This window comes from Hypanus sabinus, chromosome 24 (assembly GCF_030144855.1).
Source record: "Hypanus sabinus isolate sHypSab1 chromosome 24, sHypSab1.hap1, whole genome shotgun sequence".
NCBI classification, from domain to species: Eukaryota; Metazoa; Chordata; class Chondrichthyes; order Myliobatiformes; family Dasyatidae; genus Hypanus; species Hypanus sabinus.
In genome coordinates, this window is record NC_082729.1 from 5,810,661 (window position 1) to 5,828,489 (window position 17,829).

Here is a 17,829-nt window from a genome sequence, read left to right on the forward strand (position 1 = left end):
GCTATTGTGTAGCGACTTTGGGATGATACCAGTTGTGGATATTACTATTGGGACAATGTATACCCTGTTCATATTCCATAGTCTTTCAATTTCCTCTTTTCATTCAGTATATATCTGGAGTTTATCACATTGATATCTGCATGTTATGTGTGTTTGGAATGATTGTATCTATTAAATAAGTTGATCTTGCTTGTTTTTCCTGTATTATTGTATGTGGATGGTTGTTATTGATTGTCCTATCTGTAATAACCAATCATTTGTAATATATTTTGTGGGATTCTGACTCTAAAACTGGATCAGGCTTGTATTTATAGTGAGGTATGGTTTCTTTCTTTAATGAGTTTGCTTTTTAAAGCAAGACTTTGCTGAATGACGTTTGTCACTTGATTGTGCCTGTGTCGGTAATCAGATTGAGTTAAACTGCTGCAGGATCCTGTAATGGGTTGGATGTTTCCAGTTTCTCTTGGCATTTTCTGCATTTATTGTATTGGAATTTGTTGGTCTTTTATTATGTATTTTTTTTTACAATTTTTTGTGTTAACCACCTGGTCCTGTATTGCTGCAAGGAACCCTTCTGTTTCTGGGAAGAGCTCTCCAAGAATAATAACGGCCCGAAACGTCGACAGCACTTCTCCGTATAGATGCTGCCTGGCCTGCTGTGTTCCACCAACATTTTGTGTGTGTTGTTTGAATTTCCAGCATCTGCAGATTTCCTCGATATTGTTATTGTAATGGTTTTCTTTGGTATTTGCACAATTTTTCATCCTTTGCAGATTGGCTGTTTGTCAGTCTCTGTGTGTAGTTTTTCATTGATTCTACTGTATTTTTTGTTCAATTGTGAATGCCCACAAGAAAATAAATCTCGGGGGTGTATATGGTGACAAATTAGCGCTCTGATAATAAATGGACTTTGAACTTTGCGCCTTTGATCAGCCTTCGTGTTCTGTGTCTTCCACAGGAGCCACCTTCACCCCCGCAGAACTATTACAAAGTGGGGATGAAACTGGAGGCAGTCGATAGGAAGAACCCGCACTTTATCTGCCCCGCAACGATTGGGGATGTGAGGGGGTCGGAAGTGTTGGTGACATTTGACGGCTGGAGGGGAGCATTCGATTACTGGTGTCGCTACGATTCTGGGGACATCTTCCCCGTGGGATGGTGCTCCATGACTGGAGACAACTTACAACCTCCAGGAACTAAGGGTAAGTCTTGCATCTTACCTGAGAACAAAGGTGGTGGAACTGTCGTGACTTGCTAGTCACATTCACTCGAAGTGAGTTACAGTTGGTGAATTTTTTTTTCACGTGATATCATCGGGATTCTACATGCGTGGAACTCTGAGTTACAGCTTGTGATTATATCTTAGTAGCAAACAAGTGAACAAACCACCTATTAGCAAGACAAAGAGTTTATCTGTGGCTCATCCATCTAGCCTTATCTTGTGTAGCTGTGTTCTTGCTCTAATGAAAGGTTTTGGCCAGGACTATAATCTTAGTTATGTAGACTTGGAACTTAAATTGGAAAATACAGGTTGTCCACAAGGTCACAAAACTTTTAGCAACAGACAGCTCTCTTATCCCTTTTTATTAAAAATTTTGCCTCGACTTTACAAAACCACTGGCATATTGTGTTGTTCTGATCACCACATTAGAGAAACGATGTAGTTGTGCTGGAGAGAATACAGAGAAGATTCACCAGGATGTTGCCTGGATTGGAGGATTGTGAGAAGAAATTAGAACTAAGATATATTGTACTGTAGCGATGTGCTACACACAGCGCTGAAATAACGACACGCAGTCGGTAAGTCGTTTTGAGACTAGTTTATTCAAACTTCGCGATGCTGGCATTTAAATCCCTAGCGCCCGCCCTCTCCGGGCGGAAATGACATCAAAGGTGCATTACCAAAGTCTCTCCCCGCGCGCTGGCTATTTGTGAGCCGGTTTGCCTGCGCAGAAAGTGGGTCGCCACATAACCCCCCCCCCAGAACCGGCGATACACCCCCCAATGTCCTCAGTCTGGGTCGGACTCTGTTTGGGAGGTCTGCCTTTGCACCGCGGTGCCTGAACCTTGACCGGCTGCGCCAAGTCCACATGGGTTGGTTTGAGTCGGTCCACCATGAAAACCTCCTCTCTCCCCCCAAAGTCCAGAATGTATGTAGACCCGTTGTTGTTGATCACCTTGAACAGCCCCTTGTACGGCCACTGTAGCGGTGCCCAGTGTCTGCCCCTTCGTACAAACACAAGCTTACAGTTTTGCAGTTCTTTGGTTACATGGGTTGGGGTCAGTCCGTGCTGTGAAGTCCTTGGGGCCAGGTTGCCGAGCCTTTCACGTAGCCTGTCCAGGACTGCTGCGGGTTCTTCCTCTTGCCCCCTTGGGGCTGGTATGAACTCTCCCGGGACTGCCAGGAGTGCTCCGTACACCAACTTGGCTGATGAGGCGTGCAGATCCTCTTTGGGTGCTGTACAAATTCCAAGCAGGACCCAGGGAAGCTCGTCCACCCAGTTCGGTCCTCTCAGGCGGGCCATGAGAGCGGACTTCAAGTGACGGTGGAAGCGTTCCACCAGTCCGTTCGACTGTAGGTGGTAGGCAGTTGTGTGGTGTAACTGCGTTCCCAACAGGCTGGAGGTGAACTGGGTGCCTCTGTCGGAGGTAATGTGGGCCGGTACCCCGAAGCGTGCTACCCAGGTTGCAATCAGTGCTCCGGCGCAGGAATTGGCAGATGTGTCGGTGAGCAGGACCGCCTCTGGCCACCTCGTGAACCGGTCTACCATAGTTAGGAGGTACCGCGCTCCTCAGGACACTGGTGGGGGGCCCACAAAATCCACGTGAATGTGGTCGAACCTCCGGTGGGTGGGTTCAAACTGCTGTGGCGGGGCTTTAGTGTGCCGCTGCACCTTGGCTGTTTGGCACTGCGTGCAAGTTATGGCCCATTCACTGACCTGCTTGTGAAGCCCGTGCCACGTGAACTTGCTGGAGACCAGCCAAACGGTTGTCCTGATAGATGGGTGTGCCAAACCATGTATGGAGTTGAAAACTCGCAGCCTCCAGGCTGCCGGGATGATGGGCGAGGTTGGCCGGTAGACACGTTGCACAGGAGGGTCCTCTCACCTGGGCCTACGAGAAAGTCCTGCAGTTGCAAACCCGAGACTGCGGTCCTGTAGCTGGGCATCTCGTCGTCTGCCTGTTGCGCCTCCACCAGTGCTGCATAGTCCACCCCCAGGGACAGGGCCTGGACAGCTGGTCTGGAGAGTGCATCCGCCACGACGTTGTCCTTTCCCGAGACATGCTGGATGTCTGTCGTGTACTCTGAGATGTAGGACAGATGTCGCTGCTAGCGAGCCGACCAGGGATCGGACACCTTCATGAATGCGAAGGTCAACGGTTTGTGGTCCGTGAACGCGACGAATGGCCTGCCTTCGAAGAAGTACCTGAAATGCCGGATTGCCAGGAATAGCGCCAACAGTTCCCAGTCGAAAGCACTGTATTTGAGCTTGGGTGGCCGCAGGTGCTTGCTGAAAAACGCCAGGGGTTGCCAGCGCCCCTCGATGAGCTGCTCCAGCACCCCACCGACTGCTGTGTCGGATGCGTCCACCATGAGGGCGGTCGGAACATCTGTTCTGGGGTGCACCAGCATCACGGCATCTGCCAAGGCTTCCGCGGCTTTAACGAAAGTGGCCGCGGCCTCCTCATCCCAAGTAATGTCCTTGTCTTTACCCGACATCAGGGTGAACAAAGGGTGCATGATACGGGCTGCTGAGGGGAGGAAACAGTGGTAGAAATTTACCATACCCACGAATTCCTGAAGGCCTTTGACTGTGTTAGGTCGGGGGAAATGGCGGACCGCATCTACCTTAGCGGGCAGAGGGGTTGCCCCGTCTTTAGTAATCCTGTGGCCCAGGAAGTCAATGGTGTCGAGTCCGAACTGGCATTTGGCGGGGTTGATTGTAAGACCGTAGTCACTCAGTCGGGCGCAGAGTTGACGGAGGTGGGACAGATGCTCCTGACAACTGCTGCTGGCTATGAGGATGTTGTCCAAATAGATGAACGCGAAGTCCAGGTCCCGTCCCACAGCGTCCATTAACCGCTGAAACGTCTGTGCGGCATTCTTTAGGCCGAACGGCATGCGGAGGAACTCGAAAAGGCCGAAAGAGGTGATGAGTACCGTTTTGGGGACGTCGTCAGGATGCATCGGGATTTGATGGTATCCCCAGATGAGGTCTACCTTGGAGAAGATCCGTGCGCCGTGCAGGTTTGCTGCAAGGTCCTGAATGTGCGGCACAGGGTAGCGGTCCGGTGTGGTAGCCTCGTTCAGCCTGCGGTAGTCGCCGCACGGTCTCCAGCCCCCTGTTGCTTTGGGCACCATGTGCAGGGGGGAGGCCCATGGGCTGTCGGACCGCCGGATGATCCCCAATTCTTCCATCCGCTTGAATTCCTCCTTCACCAGGCGGAGCTTTTCCTTTGTGCGCGGGCATGGAGGGGTGGTTCCTGGGTCGGAATGCGGTGCTGTACCCCGTGTCTGGGCATGGCCACTGTGAACTGCGGGGTCAGAATCGATGGGAAGCCCACCAGGAGTCTGGTGAATTCATTGTCCGACAGCGTGATGGAGTCCAGGTGTGGGGTCGGCAACTTGGCTTCACCCAGGGAGAACGTCTGGAAAGTCTCGGCATGTACCAGTCTTTTCCCTTGCAAGTCTTTTCCCTTGCAAGCAGGCTGTGAGCTCACGAGAAGTCCACCCCCAGGAGTGGTTGGGCCACGGCGGCCAGTGTGAAGACCCACGTGAACCAGCTGACGCCAAACTGCAGCTGCACTGTGCGGGTGCTGTAGGTCCGTATCATGCTGCCGTTTGCGGCCTTCAGGGTGGGTCCTGGCTTCCTGTTACGGGTGTCGTACCCCATCAGGGGCAAGACGCTGATCTCCGCTCCGGTGTCGACCAAGAAGCGGCATCCTGACTGTTTGTCCCAGACGTACAAGAGTCTGTCCTGGTGGCCAGCCGCCATAGTCATTAGCGGCAGCTGGCCTTGGCAGGGCGGACGACAACGGCGGGCTTTTGTGCCCCACCACTGGTGGTAGAAACACCACTGTTCACTGCCTCCTCACTCCTGCCTCTGTGTTGTGTGCGCTCCCCTGCCGGGCCTGGTCTGGTCTGCTGTTGGGCGCGTGGCCTGGTAATCTGACCGACGGACGCCACGCTCTCCCTCTTGGCTTTCCACAGCACGTCTGCCCGGGCCGCCACCTTCCGGGGGTCGTTGAAATTTGCATCGGCCAGCAGCAGATGTATGTCCTCGGGCAGTTGCTCCAGGAACGCTTGCTCGAAAATGAGGCAGGGCTTGTATCCGTCAGCCAGGGCCAGTATCTCGTTCATCAATGCTGATGGCAGTCTGTCTCCCAAACCGTCCAGGTGAAGCAGGTGGGCACCCCGCTCACGCCGTGAGAGGCCAAAGGTCCCAATGAGCAGCGCCTTGAATGCTTCATATTTGCCTTCTTCCGGGGGCGACTGTATGAAATCCACAACCTGGGCGGCCGTCTCCTGGTCAAGGGTGCTCACCACGTGGTAGAAACGCGTGGAATCAGAGGATATCTGCCGAAACTGGAACTGGGCTTCTGCTTGGCTAAACCACACGCGTGGTCGCAGCGTCCAGAAAGTCGGCAGTTGTAGCGAAACTGCGTGAACAGATGAAGAATCGGTCACCTTTGGTCCAAATCCCATTTGGACCGTTGGGGTCACCAATGTAGCGATGTACTACATACAGAGATAGAGACGACACGCAGTCGGTAAGTCGTTTCGAGACTAGTTTATTCAAACTTTGCGGCGCTGGTATTTCAATCCCTAGCGCCCGCCCTCTCCAGGCGGAAATTGCATCAGAGGTGCATTACCAAAGTCTCTCCTTGCGCGCTGCCTATTTATGAGCCAGTTCGCCTGCGCAGAAAGTGGGTCACCACAGTACTTAATTATTTATTGAGATACAGCATATAAAAGACCTTCCGACCCTCTGAGCCTTGCCACCCAGCAACCCTCGACTTCACCCTGGCCTAATCACAGGACATTTTGCATTGACCAATTAACCTACCAACTGGTACACCTTTGGACTGTGGGAGGAAACCCACACAGTCACAGGTTCCTTACAGGCAGTGTCGGGAATTGAACCAGGGTTGCTGGTACTGCAACGCGTTGTGCGAGACATTTCGCTACAGTGCTGTCCTAATTTCCCCAGTGTGAAAGGGGCCAATTAGTTAGCTGATAAGATAATCCTTCTGAGAGGCATAAGTAGGGTAGATAGTGAAGATCTTTCTCCCGTGGTAGGTGTATCAAAAGAGCAAAGATCTAAGAAGAAGAAATTTTACAGAATCTGCTGGGGTTATCTGTTGTATCCAGTGTTCCTGATGCAGCCTCCTCTACATTGGTGCGACCTGACGTAAATTGGGGGAGCGCTTCATCGTGTACCTCCGCTCAATCCGGAACTCCTCAGTGGCCAAACATTTTAATTCATCTTCCCATTTCCATTCCGACATGTTGGCCCGTGGCATCCTCTTATGCCACGATGAGGCCAACCTTGGGGTGGAGGAGCAACACCTTATATTCTTTCTGGGTAGCCTCCAACGTGATGGTATGAATATCGATTTCTCTTTCTGGCAAAAAAAGTTTCCCTCCCCCCCCCCCCCCCCCCGCCTTTCTGGCCTTTTATCTCTTCTCACCTGCCTGTCACCTCTCCTGGGTCCCTTTCTCCTATGGTCCACTCTCCTCTCCTGTCAGATTCCTTCCTCTCCAGCCCTTGATCTTTCCTGGCTTCACCCATCACCTTCCAGATACCCTCCTTCCCCTCCCCTCACCTTTTTATTCTGGGATCTTCCCCCTTCCTTTCCAGTCTTGAACAAGGGTCTCAGCATGAAAAGTCAACTGTTTATTTATTTCCGTAGATGCTGTCTGACCTGATAAGATCTCCCAACATTTTGTGTTTGTTGCTAAGGATATCTGCAGAATTTCACCACCACCTACCCTTTCTCCTATGGTCCACTCTCCTGTCCTATCAGATTCCTTCCTCTCCAGCCCTTGACCTTTCCCACCCACCTGACTTCACCTATCACCTACCAGCTATCCTCCTTCCCCTCCCCCCAACCCTTTTTATTGTGGCATCTTCTCCCTCATTTCCAGTGTTGCTGCAGGGTCTCAGCCCAAAACATCATCTGTTTATTCCCCTTATAGATGCTGCCTGACGTGCTGAGTTCCTCCAGCATTTTCTGTGTGTTGCTTTTAGATTTCCAATACCTGCAAACTTTCTCATCTCCGTGGCTCTTGATTGTTTGAATAATTAGAATGTTCTCCCATTTGCACTTGGAAGGAATATCTCATCTTTCGCATCCACCGAAGAGATTAAGAAGGGTCTTAGTTTAGAATGCCTTTGGAAAAGGTGGCAAAATTGAGAACGCATCCCAACACAGGCTTGTCCGCCTTGCATTCAGTGCCAGTTATTCCAGAGTGGAACTTGAACCCATTCACCTCTGTCTGCCGGGTGAGAGAGTGACCAGAAAAGACCCGAGAGTTTTCAAGGTTCTAAGCTCTGATCTCCTGGCATGTGTGGTTCAAGCATTTCCTCATAATGTTTCTGCAGTTTTGACACTTGGCACAAGATGTCACCACTTAGCCTGACAGCAACTACGATGGTACTTACTTTGTCCTCAGCATTAAATGTTTGAAACCGGTGGAGTAACCTTTGAAGATGAGTGAGAGCATATTGATATTGTTTTATTATTGTACATAGAGTTGCAGGAAAGTACAGCAATGACCAAGCCCTTCAGCCCATCTAGTTGCTGATGACCCATTTAAACTGCCTAGTCCCATTGACCTGCACTGGGACCACAGCCCTCCATATTCCTACTATCCACGTACCTATCCAAACTTCTCTTGAACTTTGAAATCGAGCTGGCATCCACCACTTGTGCTGGCAGCTCCTTCCACACTCTCACCACCCGCGGAGTGAAAAAATCTCCCTCCTGTTTCCCTTAAACTTTTTCACCTTCCACCCTTAACCCATGACCTCTAATTGTAGTTGTACCCACCCTTAGTGGAAAAAGCCTGCTTGTAGGTATATGTAGGTAGATCCGACATCTTTCCTGTAGGTAGGTGACCAAAGCTGCCCACAATACTCCATATTAGACCTCACCAACGTCTTACACAACTTCAACGTACCATCAAAACTCCTGTACTCAGCTCCTTGATTTATGAAGGCCAATGTGCCAAAAGCTTCCTTAATGACCCTATCTACCCGTGACACCACTTTCAATGAATTAAGAACCTGTGTTCCCAGATCCCTTTGTTCTACCATACTCTTCAGTGTCCTACCATTCACCGAGTAAGGCCTACCCTGGTTGGTCCTACCAAAGTACAAGATCTCAGAATTGTCTGCATTAAATTACATCTGCCATTTTTCCAGCTGGTGCAGATCCTGCTGCAGGATCTGATTGTCTTCCTCGCTGTCCACTACGCCCACTAGGTGTCATCAAATTTGCTGATCCAGTTAACCATATTGTCATCCAGATCATTGATACAGATGACGAACAACAACAGACCCAGCACCGATCCTTGTTGCACTCCATTAGTCATAGGCCTCCAGTCAGAGAGGCAACCATCTACCACCATTCTCTGGCTTCTCCCACAAAGCCAATGTCTAGTCCAATTTATTACCTCATTTTGGATGCTAAACACTTGACCAATCTCCATGCGGGACCTTGTTGGACTCTTCTGATATTTACCATTGGGGAGGTGGCACAGGATCCCAGATCCCTAGCACTCTGCAGTGTCCTGCTATTCATATGACAATAAACTCCACTCAACCCGGAGGGCCAAAGGCAAGGCGAGAATTGGCAATTACTTCAGGAGTTTCCTGAAGACCTCACTTGCCCCTCTCTGTGTCTGATCCATCAACAAAAGGGTGATCGAAGGGTTAAAATCATTCATTTCTTGATTCAGCAACAGCCTGAGTTTTAACAATTTGGTTGCTGTGGTAATGCTCAGGAAACTAATATTGTGGCACTGTACACTGAAGCAGCAGATTCTCCCAGGGGTCTGGTTCTGCTTTGGAAGTTTAATTGTTTTAAATGCCAGAGCATTAATAATCAGACTGGAAACCCTACATGGATGGAATATAAAGATCTTGCATTGGTTACACAAGGATTGTGGACATTAATCCTGCAAGTGTACAGTAAGATTTCTTCCGGAAGACTGGTATTGACGATGCAGTTCTGGGGTCTAAATGGTGTATCTGTACTAAGTGGCTGCTTTATTAGGTATCACCTGTTCATAATAAAGTGGCTACTGAGTGTATGTTTAGTGTCTTCTGCCATAGCCCATCCACTTCAAGGTTTGAAGTGTCGTGTGTTTAGAGATGCTGTTCTGCACACCGCTGTTGTAACGTGTGGCTATTTGAGTTACTGTCACATTCCTGTCAGCTTGAACCAGTCCGGCCATTCCCCTCTGACCTTCCTCATTAGCAAAGGTGTTTTCACTCATAGATCGACTGCTCACTGGATGTGTTTTGTTTCTTGCACCATTCTCTGTGAACTTTAGAGACTGTTGTGTATGAAAATCCCGGGAGATCAGCGGTTTCTGAAAACCTCAAACCACCCCGTCTGGCACCGGTAACCACTTCATGGTCAAAGTCACTTTAATTACATTTCTTCCCCATTCTGATGTTTGTCCAGAAAGCAACTGAGCCTCGTGACTATGTCAGCATATGATTGCCACCACGTAATCGGCTGACAAGATATTTGCATTTCGAGTTGGAATACTTAGTAAAGTAGTCACTGTGTGTAGATGGAGTAAAGTTCCTTCTGGCATTGCACTCAATAGACAATAGGTGCAGAAGTAGACCATTCGGCCCTTCGAGCCTGCACCGCCATTTTGAGGTCATGGCTGATCATCTACTATCAATACCCGGTTCCTGCCTTGTCCCCATATCCCTTGATTCCCCTATCCATAAGATACCTATCTAGCTCCTTCTTGAAAGTATCCAGAGAGTTGGCCTCCACTACCTTCCGAGGCAGTGCATTCCAGACCCCCACAACTCTCTGGGAGAAGTTTTTCCTTAACTCTGTCCTAAATGACCTACCCCTTATTCTCAAACCATGCCCTCTGGTATTGGACTCTCCCAGCATCTGGAGCATATTTCCTGCCTCTATCTTGTCCAATCCCTTGATAATCTTATATGTTGCAATCAGATCCCCTCTCAATCTCCTTAATTCCAGCGTGTATAAGCCCAGTCTCTCTAACCTCTCTGCGTAAGACAGTCCTGACATCCCAGGAATTAACCTTGTGAATCTACGCTGCACTTCCTCTACAGCCAGGATGTCCTTCCTTAACCCTGGAGACCAAAACTGTACACAATACTCCAGGTGTGATCTCACCAGGGCCCTGTACAAATGCAAGAGGATTTCCTTGCACTTGTACTGAATTCCCTTTGTAATAAAGGCCAACATTCCATTAGCCTTTTTCACTGCCTGCTGCACTTGCTCATGCACTTCAACATGAAGTTCTTTTGCCTCTGAGACAGACATTTGAGAGACTTCAAGCCCCACATGAGAAACTTGATCATAAAACTGGGGAGCACTCCACTGCCAAGTGTACCTTCTTCCAAATGTGATATGGACAATGACAGAACTTGCCTTCTCATCTAGTGACACAAGAACCAGCAGATGTTGGAATCTGGAGCACCGCAAATCAGTTGAAGGGGTTCGGTGAGTGAAGAACATCTGAGTGGGCATTTCAGGTCGAAACTGCTTGAGGACCACCAACGATGTCGGTTGATCTGCGGAGCTCCTCCGGCAGATAGTTCTTTGTTCCTTTCTCATCTTCTTGGGGCTGGGGAAGACTTGGCTCTACTCCAGCTCTGTGGGAATAGAGCCAAGTCTTCCCCAGCCCCAAGAAGATGAGAAAGGAACAAAGAACAAACAGACTATCTACCGGAGGAGCTCCGCAGATCAACCGACATCGTTGGGTTATGAGGTTGCTGACGGCAGAAAGAGATATGTGGAATGGAAACAGAAGAGACTGCACTTGCTGGAGTCTAGAACAACCTGTGCTTATTTGACACGCTCCCCTCCAACCTCCTTTTTATTCAAAGTTCAAAGTACATTTATTATCAAAGTATGTGTACATTATACAACCCTGAGATTCGTCTCCTAACAGGCAGCCACAAAATGAAGAAACCAGAATGAACCCATTACAAAAAGACCATCAAATACCCCATTTGCAGAGAGAAAAAGATACCCTGCAGACAATAAACATAAGCAAATAGCATAGAGAACTGAAGTCTGCAAAGAGAGTTTGTCCAGGGACCTTTAGTTCAGCAGAGCAGTGAGCTGAACTGGCCTACAACACCCTGACCTTTACAATCTGACCCAGCGTCTAAGTCGTCATCCAAAGATCAGGTTCAATAGCCTTGATTTGCTCTGGGACGTAACCCCTGCTGCCTCGATTCAGCCTCTTACCCAACCTTTCCAATTAGGCCTGGCACTTAAATTGTTATCCAAGCATCAGGTTCAGTCGTTTCGATACGCACTGGGGCCTGGACCCCACCGCGTCAGTTTGGTCTGTACACGAACTTTCTGACTTGGCCCGGTGTTTAAGCTGATCAAACGGCGGGCCTTCCTCACTCTCAGTGATGGACCCAGTGCCTCGCTCCAGTTCTGCCACATCAAATTACTTTAAAATCCAAAGGGAAGTTACGGACTGCTGCTCCTATTGCACTGCGATGATCATTTTCAAGAAAAAAAGTGGTTAACGAAGTATTTAGTTGTTTTCCTTGTTTCTACGACCACCAACCAGAAGTCGCTGAGGTTCACCAGCGCCATCTTAAACCAAATTCTTCCCCTTCACTTCCAGTCCTGATGAAGGGTCTCAGCCCGTAACTTCGACTATTTATTCTCCTCCATAGATGCTGCCTGATCCGCTGATTCCTACAGAACTTTGTGTGCGTTCCTCTCACTTTCCAGCACCTGCAGAATCTCTTGTGCCACATTCAAGGAGCTATGGATGTGAACTTCAAAAGCTTCCTACACTTTACATCAGTGAGGATGTGAATCTTTGAAACAATCGCTGATTTTACTTTTATTTGATTCAAAATTATTATTAATTTTTTTTGAGATGCAGTGCGGAATAGGCCTCCCTGGCCCTTCCAGCTGCACAACCCAGCGACCCCCCTCTTTAATCCTAATCACAGAACAATTTACAAAGACCAATTAACCAACCAATCGATAGGTCTTTGGACTGTGGGAGGAAACCGGAGTATCCGGAGGAAATTCACGTGGTCGCGGGGAGACCATACAAACTCCTTACAGGCAGTGATGGGAGTTGAACCAGGGCCGCTGGTACTGTAAACCATTGTGCTAACCACTACACTACCATACTGCCTTACGAACTTGAACTTTGCCATATGGAGCCCACCAAGGATATGTGATCTGGCATTTATCCAAACGTATTTGGAACAGTGAGCAAGCGCCATGGCCCTAGAAATCATGATGGACTTGATCACAGCTGCTTTTGGACCTTTGCCCATGGAACAAACAATGGAAGTATTTGTTGCCTTCCCTTTCTGAACAGTTCGAAGTTTTACTTTGAGCCAGGCTCCTTTGGCATAATAGGAGTTTAAACAGGCTGGATACATCCTCATGCACTTACAGTTTTTCTATCAGGTCGTCCGGCCCCAGGTTGAGCAAGTTGGGGCTTTTCTCTGCGGGATTAAGGTGGATTGGAGGTAACTTTATTTATTTCAATATTCAAAGTTCGAAGTAAATGTTACTTTCAAAGTACATATATACAGCATAGTAAAAGACCCTTTAGCCCACTCCACCAATATGACCGATAACCGATGCCTCAGGAATGTGGGAAGAAACAGGAGCACTTGGAGGAAACCCATGCAGTCACAAGGAAAACCCTCAATCTCCTCACGGACAATGGTGGGAATTGAACACCAGCAGTCGCTGGCGCTGTAAAGTGATGCGTTAGCCACTACACTACCCTGCTGCCCTTGAATGCGTGTTGGTGATTAGCTACCAGATTTTACTTCTGGGTTGGTGAAGGCGTTGGATCTGCTTTGACGCCCTCACGGCAGGCAGCATCGGGTATTGAACCTGGGTCACTTGCGCTGTAGTAGCGTTACGCTAACCGCTAAGCTACCATGCTGGCCCTAACTTGCTATCGTTGCCTGGTCGCAGCCCTGAAGGGGAAGGGAGGTCATGTTTTAAACAACAGCAGCGGAGTCTGCTTGTTCAGAGTGATGGGTTTCAGCAGCCCTCCAGCGTGTTGAGCGTACGATGTGTGTAGATGTTGTGAGCCTCTGTGTGGTTTTGTCCAGCGCCCGGGAACCTGCTGCTTTACTGGCGAGTTCACAGGAGACTGCCAGACTCTGACACAGCACACTAACTCTGGAGGAACTCAGTGGGTCAGGAAACATCTGTGGAAGGAAATGGACGATAGAATTCCTGGCGAAGGGTCTCGACCTGAAACGTCAGCAATATCATTTCCCTCTAGAGATGCTGTCTGTTGTGACTGTGAATGACACCACAGGGAGACACTGAAGCTATTGGATATAGAAGTTTTATTTAGCACTAGCAGGCATCATATTTGAGAAACTCTTAGAAGCCCATAAACTCAAAGTACATCTCATTTTATATCCTTGAGATCAATGATAACTCAGTACAAGTATGTTCTCTTCAATACTTTGTATTAATAGGGCTTCCTTTGAGTTACAAATAATTTTCAAATACCTACATCTTCTCACCAACACAGCAGACACCCTAGTTTGAATGTTAATCACTCCTGTCACTGGGCTGCATTCATATGCAGACATCTCAGGTCAAATGGAGTGTTTCTTTGTTTACAATGGACCCTAGTCTATAGCTCCAAGAATACAGTTGTTCTGAGCTGTATTTTAAAATCTATCTGCAATCCACATTCAAATATAAAGACTGTTTACTGTTGAAATTATTATTTGCTACATACTGTAACTCCGGCATATGCACTAACACCGTCTGACCCTCTGAGATCCTCCAGTGACCCCAGACTGCCTTGCCTTCTGGTACTGGGGCAAAACAAGATGAAGAGTAAAGATTAGCTTTATTTGTCACCTGTTAATCGAAATATCAAAACATCCCCAGACTGTGTTGGTCGTCGATGCCAATGACGCATGTCACTGTATGTCTTCGTAAGTTATTTTGGCTTGGAACAAGGGGCAGTCCATAACTTGCCATGCTGCTGGAGTGAAAACAACATGCCCACAACTTGAGTACACAAGGCATCAAATCACAGCAGTTTGATGATTGATCAGCATCCAATCAGCAATCGGGGATGATTGGAAAGAACAAATGGCAGGGACAACCGGAGCGGCCATTGTTGAAGTGGACAGTGTTAGAGTGGTTCATTGAGGCTTTAGCTCTTCGAGGCTTGAGAAAGAGAAGGCGAAAAAGCTGCTGGTAACTCTTTTCCCCAGTTTATTTATTGTTTCCTTCTTTATATTTGCAAAGTTAGAACAGTAGAGGTGCCAGACAGGATAGTTGAATGCTCCTCTTGCGGGATGTGAGAAGGCAGGGAGACCTCCAGTGTCCCTGACAACTGCACCTGCCCAACGTGCAAAGGGCTTTGAAAGATCAGAATCAGGTTTATTATCATCAGCATGTGATGTGAAATTTGTTAACTTCGTAGCAGCAGTTCAATGCAATATATAATATAGCAGAGAGAAAAAATAAACAAAATAATGATAAATAAACAAGCAAATCAATTATGTATATTGAATAGATTTTTTAAAACATGCAAAAACAGAAATACTGTATAATTTTTAAAAAGTTAGGTAGTGTCCAAAGATTCAATCCATTTTGGAATTGGATGGCAGAGGGGAAGAAGCTGTTCCTGAATCATTGAGTGGCTGGTTTCAGGCTCCTGAAGGTAACAGTGAGAAAAGGGCATGCCCTGGGTGCTAGAGGTCCTTATTAATGGACGCTGCCTTTCTGAGACACCGCTCCCTGAAGATGTCCTGGGTACTTTGTAGGCTAGTACCCAAGATGGAGCTGACTAGATTTACAACCCTCTGCAGCTTCTTTCTGTCCTGTGCAGTAGCCCCGCCCCCCATACCAGACAGTGATGCAACCTGTCAGAATGCTCTCCACGGTACAACTTATAGAAGTTTTTGAGTGTATTTACTGACATGCCAAATCTCTTCAGACTCCTAATGAAGTATAGTCGCTGTCTTGCCTTCTTTATAACTGCATCGATATGTTGGGACCAGGTTAGATCCTCGGAGATCTTGACACCCAGGAACTTGAAGCTGCTCACTCTCTCCACTTCTGACCCTCTGTGAGGATTGATATGTGTTCCTTCGTCTTACCCTTCCTGAAGTCCACAATCAGCTCTTTCGTCTTACTGACGTTAAGTGCCAGGTTGTTATTTTGGGCGATGTGGATGTAGCCAAGGGTCAAGGGATTAAATTAAGGAGTATGTAGATCTGTGTGTTACCTATATCATTATGCCCTGGGTCCTTACCTTATTTGGAGCTCTTTACTGGCTTACTTTCTCAGTCATATTGAAAGGGATGTCACTTAGTACTTTGCTTAGTACTGTATTATTCGTGGTCTTCTGCTGCAGTAGCCCATCTACTTTAAGGTTTGACGTGCTGTGTGTTCAGGGACACTCATCTGCACACCACTGTGGTAACACGTGGTTAATTGAGTTATTGACAGCTTGAACCAGTCCAGCCATTCTCATCTGACCTCTCTCATTAACAAGGTATTTTCACCCACGGAACTGCCACTCAATGGATGTGTTTTGTTTCTCGTACCATTTCAGTCTGAACTCTAGAGACTGTTGTGCATGAATATCCCAGGAGATCAGCAGTTTCTGAGATACTCAAACCACCCCGTCTGGTACCAACGATCATTCCATGGTCAAAACCACTTAAATCAGATTTCTTTCCCATTCTGGTGTTTGGTCTGAACAACAATGGAAACTATTCAAACACGAGGAATTCTGCAGATGCTGGAAATTCAAACAACAACAACACACAAAATGCTGGTGGAACACAGCAGGCCAGGCAGCATCTATAGGGAGAAGTGCTTCTCCCTATAGATGCTGCCTGGCCTGCTGTGTTCCACCAGCATTTTGTGAATGGAAACTCTTGACCTTGTCTGCATGCTTTCAAGCATTGAGTTGCTGCCACATGATTGGCTGATCAGCTATTTGCATTATGAGCAAGTGTACAGGTGTACCTAATAAAATGGCCACTGACTGTTGTTTAATAGCAGTGTTGAAAGAAGGTGCTTTGGCTCCTCGCCTGTTGCCGGTGGACAGCTAAGTTCCGAGGGGCCTTTAAAAATTGGATTAAGAGGCACAGAGGGAGGGTACGAGATGAGATTAGCAGGTAAAGTAAGAGGGTGGCCATAAGTCTTCCGTAGACCTATCACCAGTGAAAGGGTTGTTAGAGGAAGGGCGAGGCGGATTAAGGATCAAAAACCAGATCTTGTAGAGTCAGATGGACCGGAGCTGGGAGTGATGCCAAGGAAATGAAGGATTGAAAATATTCCCCTCTTGAGAAATAAAAAGTAAATGAGGAACAGGTTTGGAAAGCCCTTGAACTTGTTCTTTCATTCAGAAACCTAATGTTTTATGCTTTACCTTATTGACTTACTACATAGAACAGTACAGCACTGGGCCAAGCATTTCGGCTCACAATGTAATGCTCAAAGACTTCAATAAGTACTCAAGTTCCTAATTAAACCAGTTCCCTCTGCCTACACAATTTGCCCATCTTGCTCTCTCCTGGGCTAAGTGGGAGGGAAGGGTTAGATTGATTAGTGGGTTAAAGGGTCAGCACAGTAACATGGGCTGAAGGGCTTGAACTGCTCTATGCTTGTTTTGTTCAAGAACAGCTACTTCCCTTCAACTGTTTGGTTCTTGAAACCTTCAGTTATTCTGTTCAGTGACAAGAAGCTGCAGAGGAGATTTACCCAGATTAGAGGGCACGTCTTCAGAGGAAAGGTTGGGGGAGCCAAGGCTTTTCTCTTTGGAGTGACAGAGGATGAGAGGCGACTTGATAGAGGTGTATAAGATTATGAGAGGCACAGACAGCCAGCGTCTTTTATCCAGGGCAGCAGCAGCCAAGACCAGAGGAACTCCACTGAGAGGAGGAATGTTTAGGGGGAAAAGCCAGAGCTAATTTTCCTTACATACAGAGTGGTAGGTCCATGGAACGACCTGCCAGGGGTGGTGGGAGAGGCAGATACATTAGGGACATTTACAAGTCTGTTAGATAGACAGACGGATGATAGAAAAATGGGGGGCTATTCCTTCTTCTGGAGAAGAAGGAATATGATAGAAGACCAGAATGGACCATAAGAGAAATGGAAGGAGCAGGGGACCCAGGGGGAAGTGATAGGCAGGTGAGAAGAACTAAAAGGTCAGAGTGGGGAATGGGAGGGGAATTTTGTTCGTGGGAAGGAGAAATCGATATTCGCGCCTTCAGGTTGGAGTCTACCCCACACAAATCCTTTAAACATTCCGTGCGCGACTCCTGTGAAGTCTTTGCCCATTCTCCTAATCCTTCTGAATTCGCCTGAGAATCTCTGCTTCCTCAACACTACCTGCCCCTCCACCAGTCTTTTATCATCTGCAAAATTGGCCACAAAGCCTTCAATTCCACTGTCCAAATCAGTGACACCAACCCCTGTGGAACACCACTAGTCACTGGCAGGACTGAGAAGGAAGGGGGAAGATGCCAGAATAAAAAGACCCCTTTTAATCCCATTATTTACCTCCTGCTAGTCAGCCAATCTTCTGTCTATGCTACTACT

General features: G+C 47.8%; 1 protein-coding gene across 8 annotated transcripts in view; it reads left to right on the top strand.

The window, feature by feature from the left end:
• The window catches only part of LOC132380423 (polycomb protein SCMH1-like), a 211,319-nt gene that overhangs the window by 128,811 nt on the left and 64,679 nt on the right, over positions 1–17,829 (top strand). For all 8 annotated transcript variants that reach the window (XM_059949208.1, XM_059949209.1, XM_059949211.1 and 5 more), the window contains one exon: positions 959–1,202. In XM_059949208.1, the coding sequence (XP_059805191.1) occupies positions 959–1,202 (244 nt within the window). The remainder of the gene's footprint in view (positions 1–958; positions 1,203–17,829) is intronic.